General features: G+C 43.9%; 7 protein-coding genes across 7 annotated transcripts; 6 read left to right on the top strand and 1 right to left on the bottom strand.

Annotated features, from left to right (window-relative positions):
• Positions 1-20: 20 nt before the first annotated feature.
• BDB00DRAFT_929090 (high mobility group box-domain-containing protein) lies at positions 21-667 on the bottom strand (the record flags this gene model as incomplete). Its single annotated transcript, XM_053128952.1, has 1 exon — positions 21-667. The coding sequence occupies exon 1, from the start codon at positions 594-596 to the stop codon at positions 21-23; it is 576 nt and encodes a 191-aa protein (XP_052979473.1). The 5' UTR covers positions 597-667.
• A 194-nt stretch (positions 668-861) lies between these two features.
• BDB00DRAFT_823938 (uncharacterized protein) lies at positions 862-1,858 on the top strand. The gene has a single exon (XM_053123570.1). It carries the CDS (start codon positions 1,097-1,099, stop codon positions 1,829-1,831), a length of 735 nt encoding a protein of 244 aa, XP_052979472.1. The 5' UTR covers positions 862-1,096; the 3' UTR covers positions 1,832-1,858.
• A 44-nt stretch (positions 1,859-1,902) lies between these two features.
• Positions 1,903-3,775, top strand: BDB00DRAFT_823936 (P-loop containing nucleoside triphosphate hydrolase protein). Its single transcript, XM_053123569.1, has 10 exons — positions 1,903-2,127; positions 2,236-2,326; positions 2,405-2,441; positions 2,516-2,691; positions 2,767-2,832; positions 2,902-2,942; positions 3,029-3,317; positions 3,398-3,442; positions 3,526-3,582; positions 3,645-3,775. The coding sequence occupies exons 1-10, from the start codon at positions 1,976-1,978 to the stop codon at positions 3,669-3,671; spliced, it is 981 nt and encodes a 326-aa protein (XP_052979471.1). The 5' UTR covers positions 1,903-1,975; the 3' UTR covers positions 3,672-3,775.
• A 1,862-nt stretch (positions 3,776-5,637) lies between these two features.
• On the top strand, positions 5,638-8,654 carry BDB00DRAFT_379339 (V-type proton ATPase catalytic subunit A). The gene is made up of 12 exons (XM_053117144.1): positions 5,638-5,995; positions 6,081-6,165; positions 6,245-6,354; positions 6,424-6,525; positions 6,614-6,754; positions 6,823-6,974; positions 7,049-7,161; positions 7,252-7,301; positions 7,378-7,609; positions 7,686-7,800; positions 7,888-8,413; positions 8,485-8,654. The coding sequence occupies exons 1-12, from the start codon at positions 5,933-5,935 to the stop codon at positions 8,572-8,574; spliced, it is 1,779 nt and encodes a 592-aa protein (XP_052979470.1). The 5' UTR covers positions 5,638-5,932; the 3' UTR covers positions 8,575-8,654.
• An 83-nt stretch (positions 8,655-8,737) lies between these two features.
• Positions 8,738-12,619, top strand: BDB00DRAFT_788068 (uncharacterized protein; the record flags this gene model as incomplete). Its single annotated transcript, XM_053120756.1, has 16 exons — positions 8,738-8,762; positions 8,915-9,039; positions 9,133-9,284; positions 9,351-9,408; positions 9,892-9,950; positions 10,175-10,277; positions 10,372-10,607; positions 10,681-10,798; positions 10,864-11,086; positions 11,179-11,308; positions 11,405-11,529; positions 11,594-11,784; positions 11,871-12,022; positions 12,167-12,261; positions 12,340-12,566; positions 12,593-12,619. 16 exons carry the CDS (start codon positions 8,738-8,740, stop codon positions 12,617-12,619), a joined length of 2,046 nt encoding a protein of 681 aa, XP_052979469.1.
• Positions 12,620-16,791: 4,172 nt separating this feature from the next.
• Positions 16,792-18,511, top strand: BDB00DRAFT_939086 (uncharacterized protein; the record flags this gene model as incomplete). Its single annotated transcript, XM_053129307.1, has 3 exons — positions 16,792-17,061; positions 17,374-17,724; positions 17,801-18,511. 3 exons carry the CDS (start codon positions 16,792-16,794, stop codon positions 18,509-18,511), a joined length of 1,332 nt encoding a protein of 443 aa, XP_052979468.1.
• Positions 18,512-19,863: 1,352 nt separating this feature from the next.
• On the top strand, positions 19,864-23,787 carry BDB00DRAFT_764053 (citrate synthase-like protein; the record flags this gene model as incomplete). Its single annotated transcript, XM_053119436.1, has 3 exons — positions 19,864-20,220; positions 20,468-23,005; positions 23,152-23,787. The coding sequence occupies 3 exons, from the start codon at positions 19,864-19,866 to the stop codon at positions 23,785-23,787; spliced, it is 3,531 nt and encodes a 1,176-aa protein (XP_052979467.1).
• Positions 23,788-24,065: the final 278 nt, after the last annotated feature.

Genomic DNA, 24,065 nt, shown 5'->3' with positions numbered 1-24,065 from the left:
GAAAGGTAACACCACCGTTTTTACAATAAAATGTTATCGTTGTACCAGGCGTAAGTCGTCTGATCGAAAAAGGTTTGTACTATGGTCGCGTCTAGGCACTGTGATGGTGGCGAGTTCGCTAGAAGATCTTGCTTTTCATAAGCTTGCTTAAAGGTGTCTTCGCCGGTGCTTTCACCAGGTTGACAGGGCACGGCTTCTTCCGTCTTTTGCTCTCGTGAAGGGTTTTCGTAACTTCGCTTTTTCTGTTGCGGTCGATATTTGTAGCCAGGGTGTGCTTGAGAATGGTACAGTTTTTCTTCATCGGCTTTTCGCTCAAAATGCTTTTTAATTTCTTCCGGTTCTTTTTTCCATAGTTCTCCAGCTTTCCTTGAGATATCCTTGTTGTGTAGTTTTGGGTCTTGAGAAAGTATACTGGGGCGTACTGCTTGAAGGTACAGCATAAAAGCATTTTGCGGTCTGGGCACTTTCTTACTATTCCACACCAAAGCCCGTTTGCGTCGAAGTCGATTGACAGATGGGGATATTGTACAGCCATGCTCTCGAGAAGAAAACGAGTATGAGCTCTTAAACTCGTTAACAAACATAAAGCTTTGCATTACAGTGATATTGTATAAAGAGAAGAAAGAGTGTTCGTGGTAGGTTCCGCTGTTAATATTGCTACGAGGACAATGAAATTGGGTAGCAAGGGGCAGTATCGGAAATCCAATAGGGTTCCTTTGTCCTCACCTCTGTTGTGCTTCAACCCCTGGAGAGGTGCACATTCATTTGTGGCTCTGTGCTGATTCGGCCTTTCTAGCAAAGCTTTCCAAAATAAGAATCAGTATTGATAGCATATCGTAGAATTTTTTTTTAAAATACTACGCTGTTTATAGCTGATCTTTGATAGTCCCAAGAATAGCATTGATCATGTATCTTCATTTGTTTCTCGTTGTATGCTTTTCTTCATTCTGTTCTTTTTATCAATCGGTGTAAATGGTTCATTCTAGGATAAAGCTGCTTATCATAAGGCTGCAATGCCGCCATTGTTATGTCTACTGATAAATTTGTCTTTTTCGAGTATATAAGTGGTTGATTGACGAACTATTTCTGTTAAATTATGTCTACAACAATTCAGCAAAGTAATTCTCACATAATGGAATCCGCAAGTGCCACGACGACCACTTCAACTGAGGACTTGTTACGCCAGTCGATGTCGGAAGGGCCTGGCGACAATGCGGGAGACACCATCCGTCCTTTGTATGCATATTCCGCTGCTTCACTGGAAGGTCAACGAAGGCAACATATTTGGTGGAAGTCGGATGATTACAAGACGAGCATTGCTTTTAATTTTCAAGACAAAGCAACGAACAAGGAAGAAGCGTATAATTACTTGATTAATTATTATGGCCGGCAAAATATTGTCGCTGCTAAAATGCTTACGAATCAGGGTACGGAAGAGCGAGTCATAGTCATAGAAGTTGTTCTGGCTAGTGAGCACTTACGAAACGAAGCAAGAAGAAGAGGAATGAATATTGTTGTACGCAGCGGAAAATGCTGGTTCAGAGGGACTCGTACATTACAACCGGATGCCAAATACACAGTATTTGATATCTGTAACCTGCCTCTGGAAAACCCTTATACTGTAGTGACAAAAGTACGCAAAGCTATCGAACTTAGCTATGCAGAAAAAGCAGAAAATGTTCTTGAGCTTTATGCTGAGAAAGAGCCTGTCGGCGATATTTACGAGGGACGTATCTTTGCCTTACTAGAAGGCCACCAGCCGGTTCCTGGACGCCAGGTTTATATTTCTGCATACAATAAATTCTACTCAGTATCATTCAGTTTTATGTAAAGATAATAAAAGATGAGTATCGCTTTAGGACTCTGATGGTTTTGATGTGAATACGTTGAATCCGCGTTTCCGCGTGATTTACTTATTTGGGTAGTTTTACGCTTGCTCCACTTTTTTATTTTTCACTTCATAACCTCCTATCAAATGGGACGAGCGATCACTAATAACAAAATAAAGATCATTTGCCGCGTTCGACCATTCCGCAACGATGAATTTCCAGATGAGTCGGTCGAGGTTGACGACAATACTATCAACGTCGAAGATCAACGCAACCCTGGCAGCCTCTTAAATTACAAGTAAATTACTCTGTCTCTTTTCTACTACTAGGAACTAGACCTTATCACTTGTGAGGAAAAGCGAAAGGATAATCTGGTTTTTCTCACTGATGCTAAACGTCTAAATAGATTTGCGTCATGCTACTCAGTAAAAACGACACAATCGGAAATCTTTCAAAAAGACGTACGACCACTGATCGAACGTGTTTTCGAAGGCTACGTGAGTTTTTTGTTATTATTTTAGCCCACCTTTTCTTCCATAGCAGACTCACACACTTTTCGTTTTGATTAAATTCAGGACGCTACAATTTTCGCTTATGGAGTCACTGGCTCTGGTAAAGATCTGTTCATACTTACATATTGTATGAAAAGTGGGTTGTGATTGATTTTCTTTATGCATAAATCAAAGGCAAAACGTATACAATGGAGGGTGCACAAGATGAGCCAGGAATCATTCCCCGCGTTGCAGAGTTTCTGTTTGAAACTAAAGAGGCCTCCCAAGTATCCGATATCAATGTGTCAATGTCCTACATGGAGATCTTCAAAGAGACTGTGCATGATTTGCTGGTATCTCGCCGAGAAAAGGTACGGTGCAATGTGGATGAAAAACGGGGTTGACTGTGTGCGATACGGCCAAGGTTAATAATTATCAATTAATAGTATCAGCGTGGTCTGGATATACGCGAGGGCCCTGACCGCGAAGTGTTTGTAGCGAACATCAGCGAGGTAAATACAATGATTAATGTACAGTATAAGTTGAATGGCTCTAACAGTTTTGATTGATCTCAAAAAAAGCAATCACTCGAGTCTCTGGATGATTTTGAACGGACATTCAGGTGAGGCAACTGGGAGCCATGAAATTCTTCCTTAAACAAAGCTGCGACGATTAACGTGTTGATTTTTTTGCATAAATGACTCCTAGTGCTGCAAGTCGCAATCGTTCAACAGCAAGTACCAAGTTGAACAAACGGTCTAGTCGATCTCACGCAATATTGACGCTCAATGTTGCCATCTCAACGCCGATCGGCCCGCGGTTTGCTGGGACACAAAAAAGCCATATGGTCTATGGTAAAATCAACCTTATTGATTTGGCTGGATCAGAGGATAATCGCAAGACGGAAAACAAAAAGGACCGCATGACAGAAAGTGCCGCTATCAACAAGAGCTTGTTTGTGCTTGGTCAAGTCGTGGAAGCTTTAAATACAGGCTCAGTGTGTTCCGTTTTCTTTTGTAGTTATCGTTTCTAGCTTACTCTATTTAGTTTAACTTACGCGCACGTATTCTCTTTTAGTTACGTATACCGTTCCGTGATTCAAAAATGACCCGTATACTTCAGGTATAACCACCGAGGATCGGGAAGAGAGGATGTGTAGGGAAGAAACCAACCATCACCAGCTGTCTAATACAACCATCTAATAGCCTACACTAGAAGGGAATTCCCTCGGAATGATGATCATCAATATTGCACCAGGCAGAGTAAGTCAGATCAGCATATGAAAGAAGTGATAACTAACCCCGTCACTTATTTATTCCCCCAGGCCTATCTATCTGATACCATCAAGTAAGTCTCGTTTTGAAATGATGACATGTCAGGTGTCGTAGCTTAAAGCAGACATACTCACGATCCTGTTCCCTCTCTTGCAAAGCACATTAAACTTTGCCAGCCGATCAAAGAAAATTCGAAGCCGGGCAAAGGCTATCCAGCACCTTCCTCCTTCACCGTCATCGTCAAGTTACGATAGCTCATCAAACGAAAATGAATCTGGCATCGATCGATTATTGAAACGACGGTACGATGGAGCACTTGGGTGTGATAATAATAATTATGGACAAAGCGATACAGTAAAACAGCTGCGACGGATGAAGCCAACGAGATATGCTCCTGGGTATCGGCGAGCAACAAAGACATCAACGCTTCAAAATGACTTGCATGCGAATCGGTTTATTGACGGGTACAATCCCAATAACACCAGCAGAAGCAATCATTTGATACGGCAACGTGTGCATAATGATGCTGAGGATGATCTCGTCGTTATCTCCCGAAAAGATTTACAGGAGATGCTGGACCAGAGGATCAATGAAGTATTATCGAATCACCCACTCTTAAGGTACATAAAGTGAATATGGTCTTTTATGGTATTAGCTGTAGGAAACTAAATATTTGGAGGGGAGTGCTGACCATTGAAAAAACACCAGTAGCTCTAACAAATCGTTTGGTCAAGAAGAGAGAGCGAATTTACAATGATGTATATAAGAACTCTAGGTATGGGGATATGAAAGGCTTGAACTCTTAAACAAAAAGAGAATTCTGACTAAAGATGATTGCTGTTTAGGATAATTTCCATCTAACTTTCTCCGTACAAGATTTACCTGTCGGTTCGTGTATACAAGCCTTTATGGAGAATAAGCCTGTGCATAATCCTTACTACTAGTACATATATTTAACTATGAACTTGACGACATGTGTATATATAATATGAAAATATTACTATTTTGTACATACACCTTACAACTTGAGCTCAATGAAGATGGCACATACTTCAACACATGCAGCATCGATCTTTTCGCTTTTTCGTTTTATTTGCAAGCAAGCAGAAAGGGTCAGAAACTGGTTGCAGGGAAGACTGCTATGCTAATGTGTGTATCAGATTTCAAGCGTCCGTTCTAGATGTAGTGGAGATGATATATACAATCTATGAAGCTTTCGACGCGTGGTGGTTGCAATTAATTAGCACTGCTCCTTACCGTTGCATAAACAGAAACTATAAACATGTTCGCATGCATACATTTTATCTGCACCGGCCCGCAGAACACACAAACATGTACTTTGACGCGTGTAAATACGGACAAACGTGATCGAAAAGTGGTTTTTAAGCAAAGGATGATGGCTATAAACTTGAGGTGCGCGACTAGATTAAGAAGCGCATGTTGATGCATCTGTAGGTACAAGATGATGTTGCCTTGGTACAAAGTGTACCGAAACCTCGGATTTTTCAATGCAGCCTGTTATCATGGTGGGTGGACAGTAGCGGATCAATCGATATATTCATGGCAGCAAGTGCTGAAGCAGACGTGTCGAAAGAAGTGCACGGTATGATGAGAAGGCGGGAGGCGATTGGCGTTTTTGTGTGGATGGCGTTTCGAAACGTCGTTTCTTGCTGCTGCTGAGTTTTACAACTTGAAACTGCGGGCTAGGCATCATCCCCTTTTGCGTGTCAGACCGGAACACACACATACGCACCTTTGCCCTTTCGCTCAAAACCCCCTCGAGCCCTCTTTTTTATTCTTCTTTTAACACGGGTCATTTTTAACCTTTCCACCAACCTTTTCACATTCTACTAAAACATAATGGTAACCAAGTCTTTTAAACTAAGAAGAACCGTGCGTGGAAAAGAGTTGTCTCTTGGCATTTAACTTCTGCATCTCTCTCTCTCTCTCTCTCTCTCTCTCCCCCTCCTTTCTCTCTTGGGATTTGTCCCTTTTTCTATGCTCCATTTCTTTTTAGGCTGGCGCTCTCGAAAACGCTCAACTCGAATTGCCGAGAATCAGAGACTATGAACGCGAAGCCGATTTCGGTACCATCTTTTCCGTGTCGGGTCCAGGTAATTTGAATGCGTTTTCCATCTGAGCATTTCTACTTTTTTCTTCTTCTTTTTCTTGTCACGCTTTTCTCCGTTTCCCGTGGAGACCACTTGACACATACCAGTGGCTCTGCCCTACTTGCACGCGTGTGCTTCTTCTCAATGTTTCTATGAGGAGCTTGGAGATAGGGAAGGGAATAATAGCTTTCTTTCAAATATGCAGGATGGGCTAAACGTGCATTTTTATGTTTCATCTTAATAAAGTCGTTGTCGCCGATAACATGCGTGGTTCGACCATCAACGAGTTGGTACGTCATTTTTTTTCCCTTACTTGACTTTTTCAGACCTTTTTGCCCGCGTAGTATACTAACCAAGTTCTTTGTTTCTAACTAGGTTCGCGTTGGTCACGAAGAACTTGTTGGTGAAGTCATTCGTATTGAGGGTGACAAATGTACTATCCAGATTTACGAAGAGACTGGTAAAGTAGTTTGTTCTGGATTTGCAATCATCTCTTTCTAAGCACTCCTTTACTAACTTGCAAACGCTTATTTAAAAAGGTGGTTTGACTGTCGGCGATCCCGTCCTGAGATCCGGTAAACCTCTTTCTGTCGAACTCGGCCCTGGTCTCATGTCAAACATTTATGACGGTATCCAGCGTCCACTCAAGGTAAAAACTCTGCATATTTGAGAAGAAAGTAAAGGCAGAGGAACTTAATGCCACTCGAACATATCATAGGCTATTCAAGAACAATCCAACAGTATCTACATTCCGCGCGGTATTGCTACCCCCGCTTTGGACAAGCAGATTGGCTGGGACTTTGAGCCTATGAACTTCAAGGTACCATATGTTCCGTTTCCATTACGCCACCCACCTGACCCGCTCTGCCCTTGTAAACATATGTCTTTAATGAAAAAATATTTTTTAGGTGGGCGATCATATCACTGGTGGCGATATCTATGGTCAAGTCTTTGAAAACTCGCTTCTCTCGGAGCACGCTATCATGCTGCCACCCAAGGCTCGCGGTACCATCACATACATTGCCCCGAAGGGTCAATACACCATCGAGGTACTTTCGTGCTTATTTTCTCCCTGATAATGTTTAACGTCACTATTAACCATTGGTTCTGGTACTAGGATACTGTCTTGGAAGCTGAGTTCGATGGCGAGACCACCAAGTACTGCATGAAGCAGTTGTGGCCTGTCCGTTCGCCCCGTCCTGTCGCTGAGAAATTGAATGCCAACCATCCTCTGCTTACTGGCCAGCGTGTATTGGATTCGCTCTTCCCGTACGTATTCTATACAATCTTCTCTTGCAAACTTAATTAAAAAGCTGATTTCAATGTGTGTGTGTTCGTGACAGATGTGTGCAAGGTGGTACCACTGCCATTCCTGGTGCTTTCGGTTGTGGCAAGACTGTCATTTCACAATCGCTTTCCAAGTATTCCAACTCGGATATCATTGTCTACGTCGGCTGTAAGTCCAGTAACAAGGGAGGAGTAGGCGGTGTTAATTGGTTATAGGAGGGATATGAATGACTCAGCGTTTATTTTGTATAACTGCTAGGTGGTGAACGTGGTAACGAAATGGCTGAAGTATTGATGGATTTCCCCGAGGTAAGACTTGACTTGAAAGGACATTGTTACTCTTATTATTACAGATAACTGAATTTCTATCCCTCAAACAAATTAGTTGTCCATTGATGTCGATGGACGTAAGGAGTCCATTATGAAGCGTACCACTTTGGTTGCCAACACATCCAACATGCCTGTCGCTGCCCGTGAAGCTTCCATCTACACTGGTATTACTTTGTCCGAATACTTCCGTGATCAGGGCAAGAACGTTGCCATGATGGCCGATTCCACCTCTCGATGGGCCGAAGCTTTGCGTGAAATTTCTGGTCGTTTGGCTGAAATGCCTGCTGGTAAGAAAATCATAACTCTTCTTTTCTTCGTCTCTCTCGATGTGTGTATGTTTATAAACTTCACTACTGCTTCTAGATTCCGGTTACCCCGCTTACCTTGGTGCCCGTCTTGCCTCTTTCTACGAACGTGCTGGTAAGAGTACCTGTCTTGGTAACCCCTCCCGTGATGGTAGTGTCACTGTCGTCGGCGCGTAAGTGGTTTTCTTTTTTATATACACCTGGTATAGACATAATCTGCGTCCTATTTATGCTAAATTATCGATGAACGATCTTATTAGTGTCTCTCCTCCTGGCGGTGATTTCTCTGATCCCGTTACTTCCTCCACTCTCGGTATCGTCCAGGTGTTCTGGGGTCTTGACAAGAAGCTTGCTCAGCGTAAGCATTTCCCCTCTGTTAACTGGAACTTGAGTTACTCCAAGTACATGAAGGTGCTTGAGCCCTACTACGAAAGCGCCGATCCGGAATATATCTCGTTGAGAGATCAGTGCAAAGAAATCTTGCAAATGGAAGAAAACTTGAGTGAAATTGTGCAGCTTGTCGGCAAGTCCGGTTTGAACGAGACGGACAAGATTACGTTGGAAGTTGCCCAGCTCATCAAGGACGATTTCTTGCAGCAGAACGGTTACAGTAACTATGACCGTTACTGTCCATTCTACAAGACCACTTGGATGCTCCGCAACATGATTGGCTTTTATACCCATGCCACCCACACCGTTGAGGTGACCAGCAACCAGATGACCTGGTCAAAGATCCGTGAGTCCATGAGCGATATCCTGTACAAGCTCTCATCCATGAAGTTCGAGGTAAATATACCTTCCCATTAAGTCAAATGTCATGCAATTCATGTACTCACTCGGTATGTTATGATTACTAGGACCCTGCTGATGGCGAGGCTGTTCTTGTTGAAAAGTATGCTGCTATCCAGAAGGAGATGGAGGCTAGATTCCGTGATCTTGAGTTGTAGATAGGCTATTATCTTTCTTTTTTGTTGTACTCTGAAACGAAGGTGTCTTTTTTTCCCTCCTATATGACCAAATTGCACCAGTAAAAAAACATAAACCTGTGTACGAAAGGAAACTTTTATATTAGCTCTGTTTTGTTGCTGCGCGTAAGCTGTCATTTTTATCATGCTGTCTCCGTCATGGTCGTTGGGTTAATTATTTCTTGCTCTCCGAACCTTCGCTCTTCTTCCCTTGCCTGCTATTAAAGAATCCACCTATGCGCGATGCAAACGATCGAGACAGAAATACTACGACAACACACTCTAAATGTTCATGACGACTCGATTGTTTGCACCAAAATAGTTTGCTGCTCGCATGGCGTTTCCAAAGTACTTGTAGCGATTGACACAGGCGCGGTCACTGGATTTTGGCCACGATCCGACGCGGCAGAAGACAAAGACAACGACGGTGGCGGCGCGATTCAACAGGTGAGATCTTTATGTTTGACATGCATGTACAAAAAGAAAGGCACCGAAACTCAACTACTTGATGTTGAAACAAAATGAACAATTCATACATAGCAAGCAATTTGGGATTTACATAGTCCTGCGATCCAGTTCGTGGAACTACCAACAGCAACGCAGGCACTCGAGTCTGCTGGATGCACAGGAGTTTTAGCACTGACACAGGACGGTACAGTTTGGATCATTCGTATCAGCTGCGAGCAACCAAGGTATATTAAGATCGTGAGTGTATCACTGATGAAAAGTGACTTGTAAGCTCAATAACTTGTGAATAGATTGGCCGCCAAACGTCAAAAAATCGAGTCGAGTTCATGCGAACGATTGTATCAAAACGTAAATCCGGATTTCACCGCCTTTTACCGCTTTCACTTTGAGCATAAAGCCGTATTAACGTATACAATGGATAGTCGAATTTGACACGAATTCAGCCATGTGCTTCTGCTGAAGGGTTTTATGGGTTACTGCGAGACCAATCTAGTATTCTGTTGTACAACTTGGAGGCTCGATGTACAACTACAGTACCGATCCCAGCACAGTACCATGTTAGCATGCTGGTTGAATGTGGGTAAAAAGTTGGAAGGCTGGTGAGAGGGAAAGGCAAAGAAGGAAGAGCAATAATAGGTTATGTGCATATTTAACTTGGACAATAAACTTAAATGTAGTCAACGAAAATGATCTGGATCCAGTGCTATGCGATAAATTAGGGCTACCTAGGTGAGCTATCCTACTTGCTCTTAGTAACATACAGGATTAACATTAACGAAGTTTGAATCTGTTGCTGAAGACAACGCGGGCTATTATATTGTACCACGACAGGCATGGTGTATTGTCGCAACATTGAACAACAAAAGGATACGCTTATTACAGAACTTGCGGTAAGTGCGTATTATTGTTGCTCAAGTTCTCGATCCTATTTTGACTTTTTTTCTCTATTTCAAAAGAACGAGCTACCTGTAGCCATCTATTTCTTACGATCGAGTGCGAATGGGAAACAGAACGCATTGGTCGTATTAGGGTAGGAGCACATGCTATCTTATTTGATCGAAAGAAGCTTTTCTCGATTATGCCAATGTAGTAACAGCAACTATACATACATTAGATGGGAAGGTACCGTCCAATTATTCATTGTATCGGGCAATCGGTTAATGTTTCAAGAATTCTTTGTGCCTGGAACTATTAACGATGCTGCTTTCATCAACAATGTAAGGAAATCAAAAAAATATCTGTGGATATGGCTATTGATGATAAATGCTGGATATACCGCAGAATTAACACGAACTCCGTATATTCTTCCAGGCAATACTTGTCAGTCTTAAAGACAATGGTCAAGTGTATTATATCGACTTTGGGTTCAAGTCTTCCTCTGCTACGACTGCTAGTAATAATGCAGTTCCTCTACAGTTGGTCCGTCTTGCTGACTTGGATAATCAAGTTGTACAAGTACATGTTGGAAAAAAGTTTGAAAAAAACGGAACTATTCTGGAAGTACTTAAGAATGATCATACAATGGTTACCGTTCGAACCCGCTTCAAGTATGAAACTTTCAACACTCAGCTACATGGAATCTGATAATCTTTTCTAAACGTACTTTTTCTCAATATATAGAAAGGTGCAAAGAAACGTGAATCAGAGCGCTGAACATTTGGAGCAAGCTATCCAAGAAGTTTTAGAAGAGTTGACACAACTTGAAAAGCAGCAAAAGGAGATTGAGGCATATGCTGAAGTAAGCTATTAGCAAGCAAGTTGATGTTTTCTTTCTTTCCAACTAACACGCAGAAAATGGTATAGACCTTAAATGCAAAGCTGACTTCTGTGAACCGAACAATCTATGCGCTCCAAAGGATCAAGGCACAGAAACAAAGAATGAAAGAGGATGAACGATCACCATTTCAATGTGATGTTCAACCGCTGGTGATACCATCTTCCAGCCAGCACTACACGGGTCGTGCAAGCTGTGCTTTACGGATACGGATACATACATCTATGGATTTAGACTGGGACAAGTGGTACCGTACGTAGTAGCAGTAAAAGCAGTGGCAGTGGCATGGAGCATGTAGCGTGAAATTAAATCGCAGTGATCACCCTTTTTCTCTTGAACTATAGTACGCGCAGATATATCAAACCAGCCAACCGTGCTTCAAGAAAATATCAACAAGGAATTAAACACACCAAGCTCAGAGGATGGACTAACCATGCTGATGCCGCTAGCAGGACTTTCCGATAACCATATATGGTATGTCTGCCGTGCCTGGACGGAACTTTTTTTTTTCTGCAGCCAAAAATCTTATCTAATCGTAAAACCTATTTCATTTGACAACAATTTGAACAGGGAGCGGGACATTCCAATTGATATCGAACGACTGTTTCTACCAACTCACGTGAATCTAAGTTTGTCAACGTGTATTGATACAGATCAGGTTGGACCAAGTAGAAATAGCAGCAGTAGTACAGAAGGTAAAAGGGAAATATACTCTATTGGGAAATCGTGCCGAAAACCTAAAGGGTGTATTTTATTTAGGCAAACCGTTCATGTTTCACCTATCGGAGGTGACATTGGATGATCTGCATTTTGTCACGCCATGTCCGGATGCCGTGCTAAAATCGTTAGAGAAAGATGGGATCTTTGAAACGAGCGCACAGCTCTGGAATGAGTACAAACACAGAAAGTTGCTGGACAACACCAATCGATACCCACTTGCTCGTCTTGAGGTAAACTTTGTATCAACAAGAATAGTAGGATGTCCTTTGCTATGAATAATGTAATGACTCATACTGTTTTTTTATTGACTATTCAGAAGTACCATGAGCAAGAAAATAATAGTTGGATACGCAATGATATGGACAAGACGGAAATTCGGCTCGAGGTTGCTGTCAAACCGGAACTAATGACATGGGACGAAACATACCAGCGGATCATTGGTACATTTCTTAAAGAAGGGCACACACTGTAAGCTTATCTCTCTATCTCTTTCTTTTCAGTTACGGTTGCTGTTAATAGCTGCTGTTTAATTTTTTACCACCAAAAAAAGGGGAATAACAGAAAAGATTGCATTGTACTAACTAGTATATAAAAACGACCTCGAATTAATAGGGAAGAAATGCAAAAGATCATGCAAAATCAGGAACAGGCGGTTTTTACATTGGCAGCATACCCTGAAAGCCCTGTCATTGTCAGCTTATCAAAAGGTAGGAAGCATGATGCAGCCTGAGAAAGAGAGGGTTCTAGCTCTGCATATTAACACTAGTGCTACTACCTTATAAAAGTCATGCAATCATCATCATCATCATCGGCATCCATGATGTCCTGGACGTCGTCAAACAAGGTACTGGCTATCCTGACAGTTCAATGTGTGCACCCTGTTGTCTTGTTAAAAACTGAAGCAGCGCTATTGACCCGGTTACAATATCTTTTCGAACCTGTGCCATATCAAGGTATTGTTATCGAATCCCTCCTTTTCAAACTCGTTATGGTGCCCATCGTCTCTGATCATGTGAGCATATCAATTGTACAAAATAGATCAAAAGTCCCAAGATCAACAATTAGGAACAGAGTATCACAAGCGATGCAAAAGGATTACTAACCTGGCGAACAAGCTTGAAGACCAGTTTCGTGCTGGGGAATCACAGGACGAGTTTTGGAAAACTCTAGAAGCAGTTGTCAGTCAGTTGCGAATGTTGCACAGTCAAATAAATTGCGGACCTGTGTCCATAATTTAAGAGTAGCATTGTCGCTGTTAAAAGCTCTTCTTACCAGTTGAATGGATGGAAGCACCCTCTCACTGTTTTATGATAAACCCTTTTTCGAAACGAAACGAGACCTTACTACGACTACGGAGTAAGACGACGATGCCATTGTGATAGCGATAGTCCTACAAATTGAGCTGCTACATAGCAGTGCAGCAGTTAACCGATGACGGTAGTAGTTTTATGCACGATCAACGCGTAAGAAGAGGAAAACAATAAAGGAGGAAGAGGAGGGAAAAAGTGACCCTTCTCGTTCTGTGGACTCAAATCATCTCGGCTTACATGCTGCTATGTCTAGTAAATTGGGTTTCTCTCTTCCTGCAGGGAGAAGTTTTGTTGTTCCGGGCGCTAAAATAAGACGACGACATGATGGAACATATGTTTTTCATCTCTTAGACCTGCAGCAACAACTAAAGCAAGTAAATTATAATATGCAGGTCATCGAATCTCGTTTAAAGGTATGAATCACTAGGAAAGCGGGGCCGGATTTTCATGTACTACTTTATACAGTATGTGCAGTAGTTGCCACCCATTGCTTACTACCATCGTCTCTCAGCAGCACTATACTCGGTACACTCATACGCGCAATAATGCTGGGCTACATGATTATGTTAAAGAGAATGTGATTGTCATGTTGAGAAGAGTGTTCCTTGGCTTCTTTTTTGGAAATTAGGAAATTATAGCTAATTGTTAGTGGATAATTTCTCACCATGATAGATAGCTTACATTATATGGTGAATTTGCCTGGTTGCTGCTGCTGTTGCTTTCTGTAGTTTGATTTCGGTAACTCTCACCGATAAAGTATCCGTTTCTCCTCAAAAAAAAAAAAAACCTCGTGCAATAGGGTCTCTCAGTAATAGCTCGAGACTTTCAACACAAACTTTATTCACCTTCCTCTCCTTTCTCTGACTGAGATGGACGCTTTTTCCTTTGTGTTGGGATGTGTGTGGTGAAAGATACATTTGCTCACACGGAACACACAATTTGTATAGGAGATTTAAAATAGAAATCCGTTACACGATTATCATCTGAGAAGGGAAAGGAGATGACATGATCCGTGCGACTTGGAGCACACAAATTTGCTAACCCTCGGAAGGATTCCATAAGCGGTAGCGGCTGCCGTTCATCGGTTTTGTTTCAACATGGACGTATCTCTAGCCGGAAAAAAAACAGAGCTCCCAGAACACAGGCTCCCCAACTTTTTATTTTCTTTGGGGGTTATTATGTGGTGGTTGCGTGAGTTGTATTTCAACATCATCATTAACATCTATGTTTGCTGTGTTGAAGTAGGTTGGACCCTGACTTTTCTACTTTAATAAGCTTATGCACTGTAGCAGAATGAACAAGAAGCTATGAACTGGCAAGGAGGATGTTGTTGTTTTTTTCTTCAATGTTGAGGATAAGAAGAGTGTACAGTGGTAATACTTTGAGAAGGTTCCTTCTTACTATTTGCCTCACAAAAAAATAACGATGATTGTCGAATTTTTAAATCCTTTGACACGAGAGATCATCACCAGCTTTTCAGAAACAATGCCTCTTTCTTCCGCTTTCAACTAATCGCTACTATTTCTCACTAGTTCGCATGAATTCAATACTTGACTAGTATGTACTAGTTTGATCATCCATTATGCGCACAGGAGCTAACTTCCTAATCTGACACAAGGCGGAAAAAAGGAGCAGCAAAAGTATGTAGTGAAATACAAAGCGTGTGCATGCAAAGCCCCGGGAATACGTAGCGAGAAAACATATTAACACAAACATGCAACCGAGATTTAATAAACGTGCGCAGAGCCCATTAAACCTTGAAGTATATATGCATTGTATACAGAGTACGCACACACACGTACGACAGGTTATGATATGAGGGAGAGGGGGGGGGAGGGCAAGACCCCATCCACATCAAATACCTACACCACCACACTATCATACACACACGTTCACCTGCTGCAGCTATCAACTGTAAGGGAAGAATACAAGCCGAGAATTGGACAACAATATTAAGATTACTACTGATGATAATTAGAGCGCTAATAAAAAGAACCCGTGGTTTTACCTTCATGTACTATTACTACTACTACTACAAGCTACTACAAGCTACGACTTTTCGTCAAAATGATCTATCTCTCCATCCCCTTTTCTTCAATAACCTTTTTATTGCTCCTTCAATTGATTACTAGCTGTAATGACACCATCAGCAATGATAGTAATAAGCGTGTTGTTGCTAAATCCAAAACTACTAGCGTGTGCATACCTCATGGTTTTTTTGCTGTTGTAGTTGCTGTTGTGAAATAAAAAAGGTTATCGCGCGAGCGGAAACTAAACCACGACGGAATTGACCCCACTACTGCAGCTGTTGCAGTAATTTTACAATTGCAAAATAGTGTAATTTGAATAACTATTATCGGCACGATATATTTGCGATCAGATACATATCTATTCGGCATCTGCTACTATCTTGCACACATACTGCTACTATCCGATGCGTCGAAAATGAGGAGTCAAAAAGTTTTCGGACACTTTTGAAAGAATAATCTGCATAAACTGCACCTAGAGAAAGAGAGAGGAACCGGGAATGAAATCCAAACGGGGTATTAACATGCAAATAGTTTAAAAAAGGAGGATGAATGGGGAGGTGAATGTTCCTTTTTCCTCTGGGTGTAATGTGTAAATGAATACGTAGCAGTAATAGTAGTATTAGTAGTAGTTTGTGATGTGGTGCGTGCAAGGAAGCAGGTGCTTCGGAAAAGGAGTGAGTCTCTAAGGGAGTTGAAGCATGGGTCATCGAGATGATATTGACAGTACTTTCTGTGTAGTAGTAGTAAGGAGTAGTGGGGTATAATCACAGCAGCAACAGCACCCATACCATATATCAGATAATGAATAGATGTTATGAATACAGTAACAAGCAATTGTTTCTTTCTGGCGATGAATAAGGGGAAAAAAGGTTGACTGTGTCTATTTCCATTGAGCGATGTCGTATTCATCATCATCGCCGTATCGTAAAAAATTACAGTACTCTGTACTGTCTACTGAATAAACGATGGAAAAAAAGAGAGCAAGATGATTGTATGGTCCCTTTCTCATACACACACATCACTCCCGAGGAACGCCTTTTGTTCAAACACCATCGTATATCATACTACCACCACTACTTTATCTCGCTTAAAAAAAGAAATATAATCCCGTAACAGTAAGTGTGTGAACAATAACAAAAAAAGGGAACACTCCCCCAGTTATTCCCTAAAGCCTTACCCTTCACCATCTTTTTTGTCTGATTGCCTCTATCTTAAAAAAAAGCAAGGGGCACAAGAAAATAAGAGCTGATAGGCCAAGTGTTGCACACCCAGACCACGCAATTGTGGAAAACAATAATTCTGTCGGGCTGCCTTACTACTGCTTTACAGCGGGTATAAGACCTTTTTTAGCACCCAGCAACATTCAAGCAAGGTGGTGTGCACGCACCCATCCCTGAATTACACACACACACACACACGCACATTAACTGAGCTCGAGCACGTCTCTTTTTTGTAGATCCATTATATCCTTTTTGTCGCTCTTTTAGCACCAGCCATCTGTGTAAGAGAACTCAACAGAGGTTGCATTTTCCCTATTTTTCTTCTTTCTAGGTCTTTAAGGATCATGAGAATAAAAATCCCTATACTAATCGCATTTATATAAAGCGGATAATCAGACGGAATAAAAGTTACATACGAGATTATACGTTTTATATCTATTACACTATCTCTTCTTCAAGGCCCTGTCTTTTCTCTCTTTCTACTATCAACCTACAACTACAACTGCAACTACACTTTTGCTAAAGGTAAAGATCCATTACATACTGCTATACTGCCTTCTATTTACTGACATGATTGTTCATTTTTGCTAGAAACTATTACTTTATATAAATCTTCATTCTCTCCCGCTTCTTATCGATTTAAAAACCAACAACGTAAAGTTAAAACCCTGGAAAAAATGATGCGAATGGACAATATCAGCTATGCCGGAACGTCGTCAGAATCGTCGACCTCACCTATGCTATCACCCGAGCTACAGCAGCATTTGTACGGCTCCCCCGCCAGCAGCACCAGTATTATACCTTCTTCTTCATCATGTATCTCTTCTTCTTCCTCGATGATGATGTATTCGGACAGCCAATCAACCACACCTTTGACCCCAGCTGCCGTTTCGCCCATGTCGACAGTTCTGTACGATCCGATTCAGCAGCGTAAATTCTCTGTCGACGTAGGTCCATTCGGTTATACCAGCCAACAATCGTGCTTCGATTCATATGGTATGATTGAGAGCAACAACAATGGCTATGCCATGATGGATCCTGTTGTTCCGCAGCCATTCAATCCAACCATCACCAACAACAACACAGCCCCTGTTCCCCCCTTTTCTCCTCCTCAGTATCAACAACAGCAAGAGCAAGCCTCCAACGACTCGTGTTCATCGTCGTCCTCAACAACAACAACATCGTCATCATCATCATCCAAGCCAAAGCAGCAGCGCTCGTCCGATGCCCCTAATGTTCAACACAAACATGTGTGCAAGTACGCTTACTGTGGCTGGAGCTTCAAGCGTTACGAGCACTTGAAGCGACACATGCTGGTCCATACTGGTGAGCGTCCTCATGTGTGCCATTTCCCGGGCTGCGGAAAAAGTTTCAGTCGGTCCGACAACTTTCATGCGCATTGTCGTACGCATACGAAGAAAAACATGATGCAACAGCAGCAACAGCAACAGCAACAGCGTCGATCTTCTTTGTCACGTAGCAACAAGTCAGCGAGCAGCAACACAGCAACGTCAGTAGGCATGGAAACAAGCATTCCCATGCCAACGTCAACTGGTAATATGCTTGCACCATTCGGTTATCCTGTCTACGAGAACCGTCCAACCCAACAGGTAAGAATCAAGGACAAAAAGGTTTTTTTACATATAGACTCGAGAAGAACTCAAAAATATGCATTATTTTTCACAGTTTCCGGACTTTAGCAACAATACTATGATGGGGCCAACATCCGTGCCCACGTTCAACCAACCAGTACAAGAGCCTACTACTGCATCATCCTACTTGACCGCAGGACCTGCTTCTGACGAGTACTTTTTGCTGCAGCACAACAATGCCAACGACTGGCCTGCAGCTTACCCAACAACAACAGGATCGATGATGCCCACGACGGCACCAACGCCAACGACGACTTCACGACGTGCTTCGTACCCTGTTACTGCTGCCACGAGTACCATGGCAGCAGCTACGGCGCAAAACAAGTCGCACGTTTGCCCTATTCCACAATGTCTGCGACGATTCAAACGTTTGGAGCATTTGAAACGTCATATGCGCATCCACACGTTGGAGCGCCCGTTTTCATGCACATTCCCCAACTGCCATAAGACATTTTCGCGTTCGGACAACTTGTCGCAGCACATGAAGACACATCAACGTCATGAAGATCGACGCAGGCGACAGCTTCAACAGCAACAGGAACGACAGAAGCAGCAACAGCAAGAACAACAACAATTTATGGCAACAACAACCTCAACCCATCCACAGCAGCAGTCCGTGTCAACAGCAAGTGAAGCAGCGTTCCAGTATGGAATGCCTGCCACTAGTGCGTCAGCAGCCGGTTTACAGCAGTGGAATGATGTCGTTGCCGCTGCCGCTGTAGCTGCTGCTGCTGTACCCCTGTAAAGACCGTCCAAAGAAGGGGGGGGATGCGGGCATGGTGGATTCTACTTCTTTTTTCTCCCTTCTTATTCCTTATGTACACACGCACCATTCAAAACCCAACAACAACAGCAACAACAACAACAAATTCCTCTCCTCATCTTTCTAAATCCACCATAAACATCCCTCTCTTTCTTTCATTTATTTACTCTATATTCCGAAATTATATCAAGCACTCCACTCCTCTTTACCTTCCTACAAGCCTATATTTTCTCTATATTTCTCTTTACTACTACATTACTACCACCGCTACTACTACTACTACTACTACTACTACTAGTCCTACGCCGCTTGATGCCCAGAAAAACCTTATCTCCTCCAATTGGGGTCTGCCTTTCTTTGTTCGCGTGCATCAGCACCTCTCGCATACTATGCAGAGAACAAGCCGAGCATTACGCAACAGACAGCCCCTCCTCCTTTTCTTATACATACATTATTTCTATATACATATTTTCCGCTTATTTTCTTTGTGTAGATTTTGTTTTCTCTTTATGCTTTGTTTCCTATCTGAAAAGGGCTTTTATGTTACTTTTCACACACACACACACACACACACACACACACGCACACGCACACACCTTCTTTTTACTCCCCACTCCCATTTATATAAGTAACTTATGTTCTTACACTCATCTATCATATTATATACACAACAGCACACACACACGCATTATATATACATTTTTGCCTTACATAATCCTCTTAATAATATGGCGCGCCAACAATAACGACATCATTAGTCTTAGCAGACACACACACACACACACTTACTGTTTTTCCAAACATTTTAGCACGCGATACCACTGCTACTACTAATTAACGATAAAAATTATAATAAAAAAACACACCAAAATTATTATAATCTCAATTACCTATCCATCAAACTTAGTTATCAACCCAAAAAATGCGGATCCAAAAAAACCCCAAGGTTTCCCTTCCGGTTGGGGGGTGGGGGACATTGAACATCTGGCACCGAGGCAGACATGCCCAAATCAAGCCTATGCCCTCGGCAGCTGACCAAAAATGGCAACGGGATCAGCCCAGTCACACGAAACTTCACCGGCAAAAGATGAGCTTGCCAACATGCTGTTGGAACATTACGGGCCAAAACGCCATCTTGTCAAAAAAGCCGGATAGCCAGACAGCTACTAGTAAAGCTGCATTTGATCCCAACAAAAAAAAAACAGTATAAAGCACAGCTTGCATATTCCTTGTCTCTTTCTTTTACAATCTGTTTTCTTTTCCTTTTCCTTTTTCCTCTCTTTTCTTACTTACTTCCTTACCTTCTCCTCCTCTTAATATATCACATATAAACCATGTCCGCCAAGGCCATCCGCGAATATGACGGCAAGCTGTTGCTGGCATATCACTTGCTCCGTGCACCTCTTATTTCACAACAGGAGTCTCCCTCCTTGTTTGCACCCGCCGCCACCAAGCTGGCCCATGTCCAGGTGGACACCTCGCTTCTGGACAACAAGGCTGCCTTTGACAGCAGCTTGAAGCAGCAGCTCGACACCCTTGAACAGACACACCCATGGCTCTTGACTGACAAGCTCGTGGCCAAGCCCGATCAACTTATCAAGCGACGTGGCAAGCACGGTCTGTTGACCCTGAACAAGGACTGGGCCGAGGCACGACAATGGATTGAGGAACGTGCTGGCAAGGAAATCCAGGTAATGTCTTGTGTGTGTTTTAGAGCGTGTGTGATTTTTGTGGGCATATACACTGAGACCGTGTATGCTTGTCTGGCGTGTGTGCGTGGGTGGTAAATGGCGGGTCGGAAGAAGAATCGGTATATCTCGGGTTTATCGGGTCTTCAGAAATTATTGGAAAAAAAAAGAGATGTGCTAATTGTTGATTATCAATCTCGTATTTTTTGGACCGACAAACGAACGATGGTGATGGTTGTTGTTGTAACAGATCGATCGCACTAAGGGCATGATCAAGACCTTCTTGGTCGAACCATTCACACCCCATCCTGCCAACACCGAGTACTATGTCTGCATCAACTCTGTCCGCGAGGGCGACTACATCCTGTTCACACACGAAGGTGGTATCGACGTTGGCGATGTCGACGCCAAGGCTTTGAAGCTGTTGGTCAAGGTCGACGAAGCTTTCCCATCGGCCGACACGATCAAGGAGACCCTGCTCAAGGACGTGCCAGAATTCAAGCGCGACGTGCTTGTCGACTTCGTCACGCGTCTGTACTCTGTCTACGTGGATCTTCACTTTACGTATCTGGAAATCAACCCGCTGGTTGTCACCGATCCCGCGGAAGGCCAGACACCTCAGGTCATGTATCTTGATTTGGCTGCCAAGCTTGACCAGACCGCGGAGTTCGAGGCCGGTCCCAAGTGGGCTATTGCGCGTGCTCCCCAGCATATCGGATTGCCTGTTGCTGAGAAGCAGCAGCACGCCGATCTCGGCCCTCCCATGGAGTTCCCTGCCCCCTTTGGCCGTGAACTGAGCCAGGAAGAAGCCTACATCCAAGAACTCGACGGCAAGACCGGTGCCTCGCTCAAGTTGACCGTCTTGAACCGTGATGGTCGTATCTGGACCATGGTTGCCGGTGGTGGTGCTTCCGTTGTTTACTCGGACGCCATCGCTGCCTTGGGCTATGCTAACGAATTGGCAAACTACGGTGAATACTCCGGTGCCCCTACCGAGACCCAGACATACGAGTATGCAAAGACCATCTTGGACTTGATGACCCGTGGCGAACCCCATGCTGAGGGCAAGACCTTGTTCATCGGTGGTGGTATTGCCAACTTCACCAACGTTGCCACTACCTTCAAGGGCATCATCCGTGCCTTGACCGATTTCAAGCAGGCTCTCATCTCCCACAAGGTCCGCATCTTCATCCGTCGTGGTGGTCCCAACTACCAGGAAGGCTTGCGCGCCATGCGTCACCTTGGTGAGACCTTGGGTGTTGAGATCCAGGTGTTTGGTCCTGAAACCCACATTACCGACATTGTCCCCTTGGCCTTGCTCGGCAAGTCGTCCTCTACCGGCAACGACCAACCCACTGGCTCGAGCGGTAACTTGTTCCAAGATCAGATCTTTGGTGGCGACAGCGGTGCCACCACCCCTGCCAACGGCACCCGCAGCCCCAAGCTCAAGCTCGCTGACGACAACCAGACCCCTACTGCTGATGCACGCGAACGCATGGAATACTTTGACAAGCAGCAGCAAGAGTCTTCCGAATGGTACCGCCCCTTCACCGGCAAGACCCGTGCTGTCGTCTACGGTATGCAGCCCCGTGCCGTCCAGGGCATGCTTGACTTTGACTTTATGTGCAAGCGCGAAACTCCCTCTGTTGCCGCCATGGTCTATCCCTTTGGTGGCTCGCACGTGCAAAAGTTCTACTGGGGTACCAAGGAAACGCTTGTGCCTGTCTTCACCTCGCTCAAGGAAGCCAGCGAAAAGTTCCCTGAAGCCGACGTTGTTGTCAACTTTGCCTCGTGCCGTTCCGTGTTCGACTCGACTCGCGAGATCTTGACATTCCCTCAATTCAAGACCATTGCCATCATTGCCGAAGGTGTGCCCGAACGCCGTGCCCGTCAATTGTTACACGAAGCTGAGCGTCGCAAGGTGCTTGTCATTGGCCCTGCTACTGTGGGTGGTATCAAGCCTGGCTGCTTTAAGATTGGTAACACCGGTGGTATGATGGACAACATTGTTGCTTCCAAATTGTACCGTGCTGGTTCAGTCGGCTATGTCTCCAAGTCCGGTGGTATGTCCAACGAGTTGAACAACATCATTTCGCGTACTACCGACGGTGTCTACGAAGGTGTTGCCATTGGTGGTGATCGTTACCCCGGCTCGACCTTCATTGACCACTTGTTGCGTTACGAGAACGACCCCAACTGCAAGATGCTCGTCTTGCTCGGTGAAGTCGGTGGTGTTGAGGAATACCGTGTCATTGAGGCCGTCAAGAACGGTACCATCAAGAAGCCCGTCGTTGCCTGGTGTATTGGTACTTGCGCCAAGATGTTCACCACCGATGTCCAGTTCGGCCACGCTGGTGCTCTTGCCAACTCTGACTTGGAAACCGCCGACGCCAAGAACAAGGCCATGCGTGCTGCTGGTATCATTGTCCCCGAGACTTTCGAAAAGATGCCCAACTCTTTGGCCGAGGCTTACCAGAAGCTCGTCAAGGATGGTACCGTCGTCCCTGTTGCCGAGCCCGAAATCCCCAAGATCCCCATCGACTACTCGTGGGCCCAGGAATTGGGCTTGGTCCGTAAGCCTGCAAGCTTCGTCTCGACGATTGTGGATGACCGTGGTCAGGAACTGTTGTACGCTGGTATGCGCATCACTGATGTGTTCAAGGACGATATTGGTATTGGTGGTGTTTTGTCGCTCTTGTGGTTCAAGCGCCGCTTGCCCGACTATGCCTGCAAGTTCATTGAGATGGTCTTGATGTTGACTGCCGATCACGGCCCTGCTGTGTCTGGTGTAAGTATTTAGCTGGGAAGGATGTGTGGTTTGCAGGAGGCACACTTGGGAAGGATATATGGACTAGCACATATCGCTTGGGAAGGATGATCATGAAACAAAAGGGAAAGAGTTAGCTCACAAAGCGTAATTATTGTTTACTATAGGCCATGAACACAATCATCACCACCCGTGCTGGCAAGGACTTGATCTCCTCCGTCGTCTCTGGTTTGTTAACCATTGGTGAGCGTTTCGGTGGTGCTCTTGATGGTGCTGCCACCAACTTCACCCGCGCCTACGACAGCGGCATGACTCCTCGTGAGTTCGTCACCAGCATGCGCAAGGCCAACAAGCTCATTCCCGGTATCGGTCACAAGATCAAGTCTCGCACCAACCCTGATATGCGTGTCGAGCTTGTCAAGAACTATGTCAAGAAGCACTTCCCCCACACTCCTATTCTCGACTACGCCTTGAAGGTTGAAGAAATCACCACCAGCAAGAAGGACAACTTGATCTTGAACGTCGATGGTTGTATTGCTGTTTCGTTCGTCGACTTGTTGCGCGATTCTGGTGCTTTCACCCGTGAAGAAGCTGAAGAATACTCCCGCATTGGTACCTTGAACGGTCTGTTCGTCCTTGGTCGTACTCTTGGTTTCATTGGCCATCACTTGGATCAGAAGCGTTTGAAGCAGGGCTTGTACAGACATCCTTGGGATGATATCTCGTACCTCTTGCCTTCGCTGGATCCCGAGACCCTTGATCCTCGCCGAGTTACTGCTCGCGTCAATGTTCAAGCTAAATAAGTACATACAACATATATCCCCATTTACTTGCTCCTCTATTCTTCCTCTCACAACAACAAATAGTCCACATACGCAAATGTCAATCTTCTCTCTTTCCATTCTTGCATTTTCACCACCTTTTTCCACATATACAAACAAACGCACATATCACTCTCACTCACTCTTTTTCTTCTATTCCGATTCGTTTACATTACAAAGAAAAATATACAGTATATTATAATAAAGACCCTTTGTTTATTCAGTCAATTTTGGTATTGATGCTACATGATCCAATATAT

This window comes from Zychaea mexicana (genome assembly GCF_025766255.1).
Source record: "Zychaea mexicana strain RSA 1403 chromosome Unknown BDB00scaffold_38, whole genome shotgun sequence".
NCBI classification, from domain to species: Eukaryota; Fungi; Mucoromycota; class Mucoromycetes; order Mucorales; family Lichtheimiaceae; genus Zychaea; species Zychaea mexicana.
Note: the sequence above shows the minus strand (reverse complement) of the source record. Positions and strands in the feature narration are given on the sequence as shown.